The sequence below is a fragment of the Erpetoichthys calabaricus genome, chromosome 15, assembly GCF_900747795.2.
Source record: "Erpetoichthys calabaricus chromosome 15, fErpCal1.3, whole genome shotgun sequence".
Classification (NCBI taxonomy): Eukaryota; Metazoa; Chordata; class Cladistia; order Polypteriformes; family Polypteridae; genus Erpetoichthys; species Erpetoichthys calabaricus.
In genome coordinates, this window is record NC_041408.2 from 79,165,452 (window position 1) to 79,182,457 (window position 17,006).

General features: G+C 36.6%; 1 protein-coding gene across 3 annotated transcripts in view; it reads left to right on the forward strand.

Annotated features, from left to right (window-relative positions):
• The window catches only part of LOC114665554 (phosphofurin acidic cluster sorting protein 1-like), a 177,791-nt gene that overhangs the window by 99,591 nt on the left and 61,194 nt on the right, over positions 1 to 17,006 (forward strand). For 2 of the 3 annotated variants that reach the window (XM_051919197.1, XM_028820130.2), the window contains exons 3-5: positions 1,793 to 1,882; positions 11,196 to 11,321; positions 16,565 to 16,727. In XM_051919197.1, the coding sequence (XP_051775157.1) occupies positions 1,793 to 1,882; positions 11,196 to 11,321; positions 16,565 to 16,727 (379 nt within the window). The remainder of the gene's footprint in view (positions 1 to 1,792; positions 1,883 to 11,195; positions 11,322 to 16,564; positions 16,728 to 17,006) is intronic. The other variant, XM_051919198.1, reaches the window with a different exon arrangement.

Consider the following 17,006-nt stretch of genomic DNA (forward strand, 5'->3'; position numbering starts at 1 on the left):
TAGGACTCCATAATAATATACTTGAAACTCATAGGGGAACAACTCTCCCACTGCCATTAGCTCAGAAATTGTACCATAAGTTTGAGACTTTGACATTTCAGTGAGATACTGAAGCTGATTTGTATAAGAGATTCCTGACGGCATCATTGTAAATGGCTGAAACCTTGACCAATTACTTAAAAAATGTCGTGCAATGTCAGCTAAATCTGTACCGCTAAAGACGGAGTTTCATGCACTAAATAAGCTATAGATGAGAATAAGCAAGCACCATCTCCCCTGATATTTACTACGCGGTGAAGCATTTGTACTCCATCAACATTAATTATTTCCAGAGACATAATTTTGTCTATTTTTCCAGTGCATTGCGCACAAAAGCAAGGGAACGATGGGAGCACCAGAACTCTACTCACATCGCGTCGCTTCGTAACGCAAGCCGCAAGTAGTAAGTCTGTGATAAGCGGAATACCGCTACGCTTTGCACTCACGGGACGGAAGGACAATCCCGACCGCTTTTATATAGTAAGATTTTCAATTTGGTTTGACTATTTAATAATAATAATAATTCTTCACATTTACTCTGTATAGCACTTTTCTCACTACTCAAAGTGTAGGGAGGACCCGGGATGCAAACCCATGAGCTCCTCACTGTGTGGCATTAATGGTAACATTTAAACTTTAGTTGAAATAAACTTTCAAAAGTATTTAAACTTTTTAAACTTTCAAAAGCATGTTTGAAATTCATGAATGTGATGGTCCTGCACTTGTTTGTTTCAAAGGCAAATCCAAACAACTCTAAGAATACACACACTGAAAGTATCATTAAAAGAAAACCATAAAGATTATACTTTTAATAGCATAAGTTTCCACAAATGAAATGAAAAGAGAAGTTCATAGAATCATGAGCTTCGTTTATAATTTTAATTTTTATTACATATTTAGCTATTTTTTTACCCTAGATGTCTTATACTGGGATGCATTACAACTGATTTTTTTCCTTTTTTCTTCAGATGAAGCACAGAAATGTTAAATGACTTGCTTAGGGTCACACAATGAGACATGCACCCACTGAAAAAATTATTAGGAACACCTGCTTATCCATGCAATTTTCTCATAAATGTTGTGACGGGAGCACAATGCAGAAAATCATGCAGATGCAGATCAGAAGCTTCAGTTAATGTTCACATCATACACCAGAATATGAAATGTCATCTCTTTCCACAATTAACTGTGGTGTGAGTTTTGGTGCTCAATGGTCTGGTTTCTGTAACTGCTGATTTTCTGATATGCTGATGTCTGATATGCTCATGTAGCAGTTAAGCAGCAGTGAATTGTGTGGCACAGTGCCCATTCAAGGCAAACTAGGAGTTCAGGAATTGAAAAAATAACAAAAAATACAGTTGTCTAAGCTATTTTTCAGCTTTGTCATCCAATATCTTATGTATATATTATATTTGTGCAAATAATGTGTTTGTTGGAAAGACAGTATCTGTGATAAACCCATTAATAGACCATTGCTACTGTGACTTTGCTCTGGATGTTTAAATGTTTTCCAAGATCTGTATGTGGGCCTTTTGCACGAAAATGTTGTTGATACAGGTAATCACTGGGTTGGTTGATATAATAGATGTGAACTATTATATCCCATTGAATACCGTGGGTGGTTAACTTGGGAGATTCAAAAGTGTTGTGTGTGTGTGTGTGTGTGAAAGTGACATTTACTTTGAGTTCATACTATATGAACTTTAATGTTTGATTTTTCTGTGTGTTTTTTCCCTTTAAATTATGTCAACAGGGTTCAAAAAGGATCTTGCGTTCAAATGAATATGTCCTTCCTCCTGGTGGACTGATGGAAACTGACCTGGAGTTAACATTTTCACTACAGGTGGGACAACCATATGTGTTCATTTCCAAGCAATATTTTAAAAGAAGTCGTTAATTCTTAGATACAATTATATATTGTATGTTAACACAACAAGGGCTATAAATCTCAAACTGATTCTCTTCTAATGCTAGGTCAGTAAGAAACAAATATGAACTGTGATGCAAGTGAACAACCTGTTCACTGTGATTTTTGTGGCTGTTGATTTTATGTAGCATCATACACAAAACATTCAATTACAAAAGCAAACAAAAGTAAAATTCAAAGTAACAATGTAATGAAGGTACAGTAAAACTAGAATTAGTGTAGTGGATATAGAAGTGTCAAAGAATAAATGTTTAAAATGCAACAAAGGCAATATGACGTTTTGAAGTGCTTTTTAAATGTTGACATTGGCATAACTGCACTGATGACCTAGGAGAGAGTGTGTGAAAGAGTGACAGCCAGAAAGCTAAACGATTAGTAGCCAAGAGCTACATGATATATCTGTGGAATAGTGACAAGGTGTTGGTGGATGGTAAGTAGTAATAGTATGTAATCTGGTTGATTTGAATTAATATCTCTATAAATTTAGAGCAGAGGTTTGAATCTAATACAATTTTTTTCAGAAATATGTATTTTTAAGACAGAGAACAGATGAATGTGTTCATTGTGTTGGGTCTGCAAGAGAACGTTTTGTAATCTGGTGATACTTAATGCATGAAGACCATTGAAAGTGAACTACTGAGTGTGTTTAAGGCATTGCATAAGGAAAGTTCATTATAGAATATATTAAAAAATGATATTCATTAAAAGGTAGCTAGAGGTGTTTGGACTCATCATGAGGCACATGGCTGTACAGAATGCCAAAGGTTTGCTGCGTTGTGGTAGCTAATGCAGTACAGTACTTCTTTCTTACCAAAGCTTACACTGTATGACACACACAAACAAATAATAAACCAGGTACAGACTTTAAAAACAAAGCCACATAGTTATCAGATGTTCATAAATGCTTATCAAAAAATACAAGGCTAACATGCTTAACAAGTTTACAGGTAAAATAGACAAACTGTGCTGTTAAGCTAACAAGCCTTTTGTTTTCTAAGTGGAAATTTCAAATTTTTCTTTATCTTTTCTTTTCCTAATTGAAAATGTGAGCTGTTGTACTTACCATAAGTTTGCTCACCATCCAAACTAAGACAGTGTTTGTTTTAAAAAGGACAAAATAAAAAGGTCTGAATTTGTTAAAATAAATTTTCTTGCTGTTTATCTAATTGCACTGCCCAACTCCTCAGATTCATATTTCACAGTTTAGTACTCTTTCTTTATAATAAAGTCTGCCTTATGCTCTCTGTTTACAGGAAGCTTGCAGCAAACAAGCTTAACTACCATAATACTTTGCATAAAGGAGCACTACAACCAAATTACTGTAAAATCTAGAAAAGCTGATACTGAAAAAAATGTTTTTTGTGATCACCCTATTTAGTAATCACTTATTATTTTCATTTGTAATGAAAATCAGCTAATTAGATTGGCGGCCAATCAATCTGATCATCACTAATCCTCACCTTGGTTATTTTGGCCTGTCTTTATTTTGACTTGGTTGCAACAGCTTCATAGGCTCTCATTTGTAAAAAAAAGGGATTGCGTGGTTATAAAATTCAAATTCACTTTCCTCATGCTGATATGTTAGTACTGTGACATCAGTGGTGTGAAATATTTTCATTTTTACTTAAAGCTTAATTGTATTTCATATTTCTATTTTTATTTATAAAACAGATATTCAGCATGCACATGCTTCCTTTAATATGTATCAGAGGTTCTCATACGTCCAAAGGCAACGTAACTTCAGTTTTCATATTGCCTATATTCTGACCTTCCAAGCTTCCTATAAATAATTTTGTTATCTACAGTATTTTATGTAAGAGATTTTTCTTTCATGCAGAAAGCAAAACTATAGTTTTTATAACTTTTTCAGCTACTCACATCACCACTGGTATTGCTGTGTGTCATCTAAAAAAAGTAATGTTTAAGACTGCAGCCTTCACTTTATTTCAGTCTTCTAAGTAAGGGCTGTGGTGACAACGACAGGCCTCTCTATCCTAATCTACATTCTGCAGCTCTGACATAATCACCTCATCATGTTCTGGGATTCTCCCAATGAGCCATGAGTAGTATACTAGTCTGTGGAATTTTCTAAGACAACATCCTAGCTACATGCACAAACCCCTCTCAAGTGGCTTCTATTGACTAAGAAAAACAGAGATGTCAACCTTGTGCGTGGAATCTTGTTCAGACACTTATACTTGCATTCTCATTGCATATGGTAATCCCATCACCTTTACCTACATGACCATGGATGAAGATGGGAATGTAGCCTGAATAGTAAATCAACAATTTTGTTAAAAGATTTTGCTGTTTATTCACTGCCGCAGTCTGGTGTAATGTCTGCAAAACTGCCATTGCTATGTTTGATCATCGGCCAGTCACCTTCAGCTCTAAGCTGGCTTGTGGACAAGATCCAAAAATAATTAAACTCCATTTTTGGCAATAGGTTCTCCCCTTACACCTTACCTGTGTGGAACAAGCAACTCTTTTCTGGGAAAGAATCACAACTTCAAGTTTGGAGATCCTAATGCTCGCCCCAGCTCCATTATGCTCAACTGCAAACTGCTCCAGAGCATTCCAAAAATTATTCTGATGAAGGCAAAAATTCAGCATCACCCATACACAGCCAAGGTGGAACCATTAGTTTCCTAATATCTATCCTCTCCAATTCTGGACTTTTTCTTGACATCCTGTCTGAATGTCAATTGGATAAGAAATCAAACGCAGTCTTGGCGACTTCAAGTGCTCACATTGAACGGATTCAACTTAAGTCCAAGTATGCAAAGCTGGCTCATGCTTCCCAATGGCAGGCCCTGAATGGCACAAAGCAGTGGTCCAAGAGCCCCATTCTGTTTTAGGACTTTCCACAAAATTCCATCTTCCATTTCAGTTCAGGATCGGGGAGAATTTGAGCCATTCCAATTAATTGCAAATATGGTGGTGTACTCTTTTCCTGTATCTTTCAGCCTGAATTTAAATTCGGACACAGTTTAATGTGTTAAGGGAAATACTATACTACCAGATTCAATTTTTGTAACCTAGAGTCGTTTACTTTATGGATTATATCTTAGGAACAAACAAAGGTATATCAAAAACGGTTTGAACATCTCCAACAGATTTAAAGCGTGCCACTAAGCTTCAGATGTAGGAATAATGTTGTAGTCAGGAGGAATAATTTTGACACAAAAAGGTATATTGTGTAGTTTTGCTTGTTCTTTAATTGAGTTTTCAGTATTTATTTTAACTGCAGAGTATATGTCATTAAAATGTATATAGAATTTAAACAGTGTATTAAATTGGTTCAGGAAATGAGAGCATGGAGGGTATTAACATTAGTCAGCAATATTACTCGAGGTTAATTAAATAAAGTTTATTGAAATGTAACAGTATTAGGACAACCAACTATAAAATCATAGCTCACACAATTTAAGCATCTCATGAGTTTTGTGTAACTTTATGTTCGTATTTTACCTAGTTCAAAAGTACAGTTTTTGGTACACTATTTGCAAAGTGAACTCTGTATTAAGGCACACAATCACTATATGAGGTCCGACACAAAAAAAAAACAAGACTAACCCTATAGCTTGGAAACCATGACGGGGAGGGTAGAAACAAAGAGATGGTTATAGCACAAGTTCTAACTTGTCACAGTGAGAAAAGGCTCAACTCGATTGTTTCACTCGGTACGAGTGGACGTGTGTTCAGATATAGACATTTTTTTAACCTTTGTTTGGAAAATGTCAGAGTGCAAGAGTGAACAGCAAGTTAACATCAAGTTTCTTGCGAAACTGAAGAAATCCACAACATAAAATTTTCAGCTATTGACTCAGAGTAAAGATTGCATGTCTTGTGCTTGTTTTTGAATGGCATAAGTTGGTGCTCAAAAGAACCCATTTTTCGTTGGTAGAATATGTGAAAGCAAAAATAACAGCCTTTCAGAAAATGATCTGTGGAATTGCTTTGAATGTTGGCTGCATTATATGCAGCTGTTTGTCAACTCAGAATGGGAACTATTTTGAAGGTCAGGTCATGTTGGGGACCATGCGCTGGTACAGCGTATTGCCTTACCAACTACATGACGAAACAGCTCAGGATGCCACTTGGCCACCCCCTAGGCAGACACGCGGTCTAGTGCCACCCTCTGTAAATGACCATCTATCTTCCACAGCCAGGTGTTACATGGGCCGCTCTGGGCCATGTGGTGTGATTTCCCTAAGGGTGATCCAGCTTGCAAAATCCTCATTGTTGAGGACCCGAGCAGCTGGACCAAGCCAAAGGGATTTTGAAGGTGATCATAGTTATTTTTTGTAATTTGTTAAATAAAAAGTGTTGAAGGCACATTCTTGTTTGTTTGTGTCGGACCTCATATTTTACCCATTATTCTAACAGAGATTGAAGTATCATGTTACTAGAGAAAACTACTTTTATGGGGAGAGCACTTGCAATCTTAAGTTCCTTGAGATTGTTTCCTTTAGAGATTCAGGCATCTTTAATTTGATTTCTCTGGCTTTCTGACCTGCACATAAAAATGAGAATTCTACAGTCCTAACTCTACAAAAGCAATTAGTCAGTTCAAAACTAGAAAAAGCCTCAAGGGTCCATCTGTTAGCAGCAGTGAGATGATGGTGTATACAAAAGGGAATCTCTAAAAGCAGATTTAGAACATATGGCACATCTAATTTTATTTTGGACCTAAAGTTTAAAAGCATTTCATCTCTTTAGGTTTTTTGAATAAAAGATTCTGGAATGTGAACATTGCGCACGAGTAAAGTACAGTTTTTCCTTTATCATGTAGTTATTGTTTTAAGGCTTTTAAAACTAAATCCTGAGGTTGAAAGAACATACTAATGTCTAATGTAATGGGTTTGTAAAGATTTTGAGTGTGTATACCTTGTCTGGGGCGGCACGGTGGTGCAGTGGTAGCGCTGCTGCCTTGCAGTTAGGAGACCCGGTTTCGCTTCCTGGGTCCTCCCTGTGTGGAGTTTGCATGTTCTCCCCATGTCTGCGTGGGTTTTCTCCGGGCGCTCCGGTTTCCTCCCACAGTCCAAAGACATGCAGGTTAGGTGGATTGGCGATTCTAAATTGGCCCTAGTGTGTGCTTGGTGTGTGGGTGTGTTTGTGTGTGTCCTGCGGTGGGTTGGCACCCTGCCCGGGATTGGTTCCTGCCTTGTGCCCTGTGTTGGCTGGGATTGGCTCCAGCAGATCCCCGTGACCCTGTTTTCGGATTCAGCGGGTTGGAAGATGGATGGATGGATACCTTGTCTGGTGAGGAATTGTATTACATTCCAGCAAAATTTAGATGGAGAATTGCACCATGTGCCCCATAAGAATGAAAATGAAACCATTATAAAACTGAAGAAGTATAAACTTAGTTTATTGGTGGACATTTTAATTTACAGTGAAGAGGATTTTAAAAAGTTTTAAAAGTAAAGTGTGTTTTTTTTTGTGTGCACTTGTTTTTAGTTTGGCCAAATATAAATTTCCCCTTGAGAATAACTAATTTTCAGCTTTTTCGTTGTCCCTTTTTCCTTCATCCCTGCGAGGTTAATATGTATTATGCACCAGGGAATCACCATCAGTAATCAATGAATCGGTGAAAGTGAAGGTCAGATTCATAGCTTCCTTTTACTATGCATATCACCAACATTAAATGGTTCAGCTCACCAAACAATGGGCAGAGAGCAGTGTGGCCACTGGTGTTACACTGTCTTCACAGTTTTATGCCTGTAATAAATTAGGGGTAGTGGCTGTCCTCTGCAGAAAAAACAGCAGGTGTTTCCATTAGATACCAACAAACCTAAGTAATCACTTAAACTTTAAAACCAAAATATGAGTATTGCAGTAAGTGTGCTTCATACTCAAGATGTGACGAAAGAAACTATACATGGGCACTCCCTTCTCTCCTCTGTAGTGTTTGCTGATGCAAAAAGGAAGTTGATAAATAGGTAGTGCTTGTTGTTTTGTTGTTTGTTTGTTGTAACACTAGTAGAAATTAGGTGGCAACTTTCATCAGAAGTTAAAATACTAGGAGCAGTGCGAAGATACTGTCCAAGAAATCACCCTCACTCTAGTGTGCATTATGTTATTGACTAATGGCAATGTATTAATGTTCATACAATTAAGACAGCATGCATAAAGGAAACAGTTTCAGATGGTTATTTAAAGAAGGTACTTTAATTGGTCTTTAGATTTTTCTTACATTTTAAAGGGCTGACTGGTATTACCTCTGTAAGTGGTTAGTAGTGCACAGTATATTTTGTGACTTGAACAAAGTTGATTCTGTATGCGTCCACAGAAGAAACAATAGTTGGAAGTTATTTAAACTCTGGAAAAAACACAATCTTTGGGCTGCTGTGGCCTTATTACTAATGCAGAATGTCCTGCTCTATTTTTGTTCTACCGAATGTCACTAGAGGTTAATATTTTCAGTCTACTTAGGTAAAATCTAAATCCTAGACTCTGATAGATTGTGATTTGCTCCACCATCTGCTTTTGTAAATATTTCAAGTGTTTGAATAGAGTAGGACATAAAGCTACTTATACATCCCCCACTTAAAATGTTCCCTTGCAGTACATTTCTTTTATATTTTCATCACCCAAAGCAGCTTAAAAGTGCTTGACCCTGGTTTGTGGAGAAATATGCCGTTAAGTGATTGTCTCATCCTGATTTGCACAGAAACACAGTTTAAATAGGTTTGTTCATAAACTGTTGCTGTAGAGAGTGGCCTGTATTGCAGATTATATTTTGAGCCGTCTAAGCTAGTGATTACCTAGTCTGCACCTCAGGTGCCTTGCTTGTATTCTTTATATTATCACTGCCAATGATGAGTCCCAAACACAGTTGTCTAAGTTTTGTGTAAGTTAGGTATCTGACCAAACTCCATGTGATGTTAAAGCTGTTTTCTGCACTTTTTTGTTTGCTTGCACATTAGACTAGATCTATACTTTATACTTAGGTGGATAGTTTGTATCTTTAAAATTGTGAACAGTACATCCCTGTACATAATATGCAAGTAGATTACATTATCCTAGGACTGGTCAGCCATAAAATGTCCAAGGGTGAACTTCAAGTTTTAAGACCAGCTTTTATATTATTTGGATGGTAGTTTGTTTCAAAAGTAATCAATCAAATAAAAAACACTCTCTTTGCAGGAATCTCCAGTTTAATATTTTTGAGTAAAGAGATGCCATCTCTCCTTGGTAATGCGAAACCCAGACAAGTATTTAAAAAAACTAAAATCAGTTTCTTGCTCTGGAAAATACCAGCATCTCTTCTTCTTGGATATTTTAAGGTGCAAAATCCTCTGCTGCTGGCTTTTTAAGCTAGACTGTCAAACAACCCCCTCGTGTCCTGCATGAAGATTTCACCAACATACTGTATTCAGCCTTCTGCTCCCAGCTGTAAAATTTTCCCATTGTCAGTGATGCATCTGAAATTTTCATCTAGATCTTTATATTTTTATAGCTTTACTGGTAATCATATCAGCTGGATTCACCTGTGCCCCAAATAGCATCAGATTAACAATCCAGCTCTGCCTTCTCGCAGACAGTGACCCACCCCTTTCTGTCATTATTGATTGGGGTTTAAGGAATGTTTTCCAAATTCTGTAATGTTCAGTTTTGTTCTGAAGATGTTATACTGTTAATTACAACATACTGCTGATGTCCTTCTTTATGTAGTAATTCGTTTTTTGAAATACTTTTTATCTTGTAATCCCATCAGCCCCTGCCTGTAACTACTGTATATGGCATGCTATAGACTGCTTTTTTCTCCAAATACATTTTGGAAACCTCTAAAATTTGTCCCAATTTGATCAGTTTAACTCATGGTTTTAATTATGTTAAGTAAGCACAACTTTTTGTAAGAGTATTTGTGGCAATAGCAAGTCCAAGAACGAAGGAGAGTTTTGACAAATGTAGCCCGATCAGTCGAACGTTCAGTAGTCTGTCAAGCCCAGTTCATGTGATATTTGCAAAATGGTGTAATGGTTGCTTTAAAGTGCCCCTCAGTACCCCCGTCAACTGTGCTACTTAAAAGTTTATTCCGTGTTCCTTTTTTTTCTGGTTATGACAAGAAATACTTCAAAACATATTTTTGCAAATTTCACCCTACACAGTCTTTCATCTGTGCTCTCTTATCTTATTGAAAAAATGATTTTTTTTTTCTATGACTTTTGCAGTGTTACCCTCTGATTCCATTCATATTGTCATGGACCTAATTTATGTGTCTTCTTGATCTTAGCCTGCTTATCAAACATAGTCAGATGATTTAAAGAATTTCTTATAATTTATATACCATAGCCTGGGAATTAGTCTTGATGATGTTCTATGGACTTTTAATTACATATATTATGTCTTTGCACATTGATTCCCTGACAAATGTGCTGTTCAACTTACACATACCCTCCCATGACATTTATTTGACAGAGTGTTTTATGTGGCCCACATATTATTGCCCTTTTTACTCACTTATGCATAACTTCTGTTTATTGTGTATTGTGAGTTGTAAATAATTTATGGTATAATCTTTCATAAGAATCGGTTAATGTTTAATGGTGTAGGTGTAAATGACTCATATTATTGCCATTATTGCTTTGTTCGTATCATTGCTTATGTGTTTGCATGCTGTAAAATAAGTACATAATTGAAGAAATTGACCAAGTCACTATAAAATATAGGCTTCATTTCGGTGTGTCTACATGAAGACTTTATTTGTTTTACCTGTAATGTAGTGATATTGCAGCAAAAGTCGCTTTTGACTTTCAGACATGTTTAGTTTTCAGCTATTAGACATGATATAAACTGAATTCCTTTTAGCTGTTTAAACTATCTAATGACTAATAAAATCTTCAGTCTGCCTTTAGAAGACTTTGAAAGCACTTCTGTCAGGTATTTGTTTTTTGAAATGTATGCTTACCTTTTTTCTTTATTATTACATTCTTTCTTCCAAAGGTTTTGTATAAAAAAAATTCAATGTATTTGATGAAGTATGCAATAAAAGAAATTAAATTAATGGTTGTCAGCATTGTCAAAACAAAGAATAGTTCTTATTTCAAAGGGTGCATGGGTATTTAATGTAAAAGGGGCATATTTTGAGTTTGTTTTAAAATTGTCAGTTTAATCATTCTTTGAATACTGTACATTTATTTTTACTGCCAAGAGAATATAGTAGATGTGAATTTAAAAGAAAAATATTTTATCCTTATGTTTCTAATTTTTGATTTTCTAGTATCCACATTTTCTAAAGCGTGATGCAAATAGACTACAGATAATGTTACAAAGGAGGAAGAGGTACAAAAACCGCACAATTCTAGGCTACAAGACATTGGCTGTTGGAGTAATTAATATGGCAGAGGTAAGACCCTGAGATATGGCTCAGTTGCATAACAGTAGATCAGTAAGATGTTGTCAAAAGTAGGCAAGCAGGCATTTTATTCCTATTTCAGCCTCCTAATTAAAACTAAAGGCAATTGTCCATATTATTTTGTATACCAAGTAAATGAAACACCTATATAAATTGTCATAAAGCAGTGTTGGGGCACTAGGAACCCAAGAGTAGCCTCAGTATGCCTTGACATTGATAATAAAACTGTCTTTTCTTACATGTGAGATTCAATCATTTAGTACTTTGAAGGTGATGATGATGGAATACATCATATTGGATGTCACTCAGGAAAGCCTCATAAAGACTTAATTGAGCTCCGATCTGATGACTGGGACATCTTGGTACTTGGTTTACATTGTTGTTATACTCTTCAAGCATGCATTGTCCACTCATTGTTACCATAAAGCATAAGCCATAAAGCATTAGGATCCTATCAGAAATTGTTTTGATTTGTATTGATATTTTTATGCATTTGTATAGCAGTTTATATCAATTTTAGTTAACAGATCCTAGATCTGAAACATAATGATTGAATTTTTTTACTGTTGTTTTTTCACTGTTATTTTTTTACCATTATTTTTTGGATTGTTTTTTGGGCTCTGGTGTGTGTTGCTGACATCAGCATCTGCTGCTAGCTATGCAGGCCAGTTGTCTGGTACGTGACATTAGTTAAACATGGTAGAATTTGGAACCATTCACTTAAAATTGTTAAGAAATGAAAATGTGGATACAGTCTACAATATTCCCAAACCAAAATATTTTACTTTTATTAAAGCTCCTTTAAATAATTGGAAGAAGTAGTTGGAGTGTTTAAATTTCATCATTTCTTCAGATTTCCGTTTTTGGGAAATTTGTTTAGGACATGCCTAGCTGTGTGCCTGTCAGGATAGGGTCTCGTAACTGTTTGATCTTTGCCTCATTTAGGGAGGCGAGATGAGGGAACATATGGGAATGGCTTATCACTGTAATTTATGAGACATTAGTAGTTACGGTGCTCAGCAAAAAAAGTTCAATTGAGACAAGTGACAAAGAAACCCTTTCTCAAAATTTAAAAATTTGAATTAATTAAATGTTTTTGTTTTTCATTAAAAGGAAATATACTCTGAAATGCAAAAGTCACATAATCTTCTTCAATCATTAACATTTGTAAGGGAGAACATTCAACAACTTAGTCATGAGCTCAAAGTGCTGTCACATCTAATCACATTACAGATAAACATAGTCTTGCAGGAGATCAGTTTGAATATTAAAGGTCAGCTTAAGTTGAAAAGAGAATTGGTTGGCCATGTTTTTCACTCTGTGAGAAGAAGACCAGAGGAGTGGGAATATTGTTTCATTAACACTAGAATTACCAGAGTCTACGAAAAAACGCGTAGATCCGGCCCACCTTAAAACCGTTCTCACCTCTCTTTTGTCTTCTAAATGTGCCGATTAAGACGAGCAGCAAGCAGCCGGCTATTCCATCCCCCACCGTTGCAGAACGTTCACTAAGTTTTCCCAGCTCATGCCTTGTTTGATTATCTGGGAGTGACTACAGTGCTGGAGTTTTAGAGTGGAAATAATAGATAGCTATTTGGAACACACGCATTTCATGTGTGTTCTGTTTCTATAGTAATCTGTGTAAACACATTGTTAAAACAGAAACTTTTTCATATTGTAGTAATAAATGTTACAAAATGTAGGCATAAACTATAGAATATGTGAAGCCTGACGTCCAAACATCAAATAAACATTTTCACAAAAGGTTCAAGGCGGATATAACACCTTCCGTGGCGTAACTGTAAGATTTGCAGAATCAGAGCACAGCAGCTTTGCCGTTCCTTAGAGACCCAAGTTCGATTCCCCGCTAGGGAGGAAGTGTTTTTTTTTTTCTTTGTAACCTCAAACGGACATAAAATTTATAAATTGGTATGCACTGTAAATCGTTAAGTTTAAAATGTCGATTGCGGTTATTTCTGTTGATTAATTCATGCTTTTTTACTTAGAGTTAGAACAGGAGCTTATTCAGCTTATTCAGCTTCTGATCTAACTCTAACAGCACCACAGTATAAATTCACACACGATCTGACGCTATTTGTTTTCAAATAATATTGCATTACTTCGACGATGTTTTCTGATTGGTACTATTCGCGTCATTAAATGATTTCATCAAAACGTCACATGTATTTGTCGCTTTCTTTTTTTTAAAATGTGCATTGATCACCGCCAGCATGTTGTAGCAAACAGCAACTGGCCACTTGCATGTTCTTGCGCGCACTGAATAAGACAGCGCTATATACAATCATCAGATTCAAATATTAACAGTTCACACACACGCAAGGATCGTCTTTCTTACATTTACAACATGTGTACCTGTTAGAGCTGCAAATTACAGGTGCTTGTTCAGTGTAATAGGAACCGTAGCACAGAGAGGTGTGTACACTGCAACAAGTGCACATGTCGTAAAAATGTAGGAAGGGCGCTCCTTGGGTGAGCTATAGCACATCTTTGTGTAAACAGCAGTGTCAGATGGGGAGTGTCTGATGATTGCATATAGCGCTGAAGTTACTGCTGTTTACTATGCTTTCCTCTGAATGTCCTGGAGTACAAAAGAAACAGCATACAGCAACATGTGGGGATTGGCAAGATTAGGAAAAAAAAACACCCGGTCGTATGTATTGTGATACACTGCAGAGCTATAGCGCGTCTTTATGTGAAAACAGCAGTGTTAGATGGGGTAGGGAAGGATCCTGAATGCGACTGAGAGAATGAAAGTGAATAAAAAAAACAAAAACAAAGCTAACCTTTACAAATATCATAAATTACACCGGCTGTTACAGACTGAAATCAAATGTATCATTTTATTCTAAAATAGTAAAAATAAGAGCAGTTCACTTCTCAAAAGGAAGTCGAGCAGGATTGAACTCGTGACCCCTTGATTCCCAGTCAGCAACTGATACTGTTGCACCACGGCGGCAGTCGTAGTAAATGAGTGTCAATGTCTCACACTAAGGCAGCTTTTTTTTTCGGCAGTTATATTTTTGAGTAAAAGCACACTTGTTCTATTATATTTGTACCTTTCGTGAAAGTGTTTCTTTGATATTTGGACTTCAGGCTTCATAAATTATATAGTTTATGCCTACATTTTGTCATTTACTACTAGAATATGAAAAACATTTCTATTTTAAAAATGTGTTTACACAGATTACTGTAGAAACGGAACACACATGAAATGCGTGTGTTCCAAATAACAATCAATTATTTCCACTCTAAAACTCCACTTCACTCCCAGATAATCAATCAAGGCATGAGCTGGGAGAAGTTCGTGCACGTTCTAAGTCAGTGGGGGGATGGAATAGCCGGCTGCTTGCAGCTTGCGTTTATCAGCACATTTAGATGAAAAAAGACACTGGCGGAGAGGTGCGAATGGATTTAAGAAGTGATTTAAGGTGGAACGGATCTATGAGTTTTTTCGTAGGCTCTGGTAATTCTAGTGTTAAGCAATCGTTTTTGTAGATACTGCAGCAATTTCTGTTTGCAGATGGTGTTATACAAGGAGATTCTAATGGGGGGGGGGGGGGCCCCGAGTTATGATGTGTTACTCATGTAATAATGAAGCGATAGAAACTAAATAAATACAATGTATACCTTGATAGATGTATAAATGATCCAATCACATTTGGTGTTGGAAATGGTCACCTTCTTCTTGCAAACAGAGATTGACATGGCGCTCCATATTGGCATAGGTATCCGTAAACATTGTAGGTGTGATGGCAGTAATTTCCTGTTCAATGTTTCGCTGCAATTGTTCTGAGGCTTGTTCTTATACACTTTTCCTTTCAGTGCTTCCCAAAGGAAGAAATCTGAAGGTGACAGATCTGGGGAATGAGGTGACCATAGGCCCTTTGAAATGACCTGGTTGCCAAAAAACAATTTAATTTGTGCTATGCTGCAAGCTGATGTGTGACAGGTTGCACCATCTTGCTGGAAATAACCTTCACTGATCTCGCTAACTGAGACTGCTTGATGTTCAGACGTATTGGTTTACCAGTTACAAGAAACACAGCATCCATCCCTATATTGAATTTTGCATTAACTTTCTGTACATAGGAGCTCGCTCTAGGCGCCAGTCCGGCAGACATACACAAACATTCTGCCACCCGCTGACAGTCTCGACAGAACAACACCATGCCTCACTTGTTCATACATTTATCCGGTAATACTGTGATCTTTATTTTGTTTGCATTACTATATTATTAAGACAGTAATACATCATAACTCTGGGTCCCACCCATTAGAATCATCCTATAATATATTCATGAAGGATAACTTGTCACAAATATTAATAAACTTTTGAATGACGTAGAAGGCTGTGTGGACATTGTATTGGTGCTCACTGGGTTTATATTGAAAAAAAAATGTGTTTGGCTATACTGGCGTTTCTTTTAATACGCTGAACTAAAAACTTTTTACCTAGCAAGGCTTCTTAAATAAGTACAGCATGTGCAGTGTTTATGGAAACTCTTTAATGAGCTTCCAAATGTAGTAGAACCGATGTAACCCAGGAAAGCCAAAAACTTGAATAAAATTGATGGCTGTGGCCATTTCAGATAGATATGAACAATTTTGCCAATCTATATCGTACAATATTACTTTTAAGCCTCTTTTCATACCTTAGTGACTTTAATGTTCCTTGCTTCTTTCCCTCAATGTTCCGAAGTTGCCTTACATCAAAATGTCAACGGGTGTAATGTCTATCTTCTGTTTAATATACAAATTGCTGCTTCAATGGCATTTAGACCATCTATATGAGGAAATCTTGTGTGGATTTTCCTGTGCAGTCCTCATTGTTGAATAAACACAAAAATGGTAACTGAATGAGACAGCAAAACGTGTACGCAGTCAACACTGGTAACACACTGACAATAGACGAGGGGTGCCATTTGGGAGGAGTGAGTGAGTCACGTTTACATTCCTACAGTCACCAGCTCTTCGACTGCTCGTTTGGTATAGTATTCATGGCAAAGCTTTTACAAATAGCAAGAAAAATAGTATATTACCCAAACTGATTTGCCTCCGACAATTCATAATTGTAATCAATATTCCATAATTCTACTACTGCTAGTAATAAAGATGAAATGTCATCCATCTTCCTTCTAGTGTTAATAGTGAGCTTTTATTATTGTCTTTTGCACAGCATTCACCTTGCTTAAGTTTTTCTTTTACTTGTTCAGGTAATGCAACACCCTACAGATGGTGGGCAGATATTAGGTCTCCACAGCAATGTCAAGGATGTTCCAGTGAGAGCTGCAGAGATCAGTGTCTACTCGCTGTCTAGCCAGCCAATTGACCATGAAGATGGCCATTTACAAGCAGGGACAAAAGCCAAATCCTCAGGTGGGATTATTTCACTGAACATTTCTTTCCCCCCAAAGAACAGGTGGACTTCCCATCCCTGTGACCTATTGTTAGAATAAGTTCATCGTCCCTATAGCTTGCCTTAAAAGGTGAGTAAAGGAAGTTTGTGTAAGGAAGAGCATCCAACCATAAAAATATTTACGCTTTTTGAGTGTAGTGACTTTTCAACTTCAGAATAAAAGCATATTGATCTTTAAATGCAGCAGATTATCGAAGTATTTTAAAAGGTAATATTATTTAATGTATAAAATATCCTGC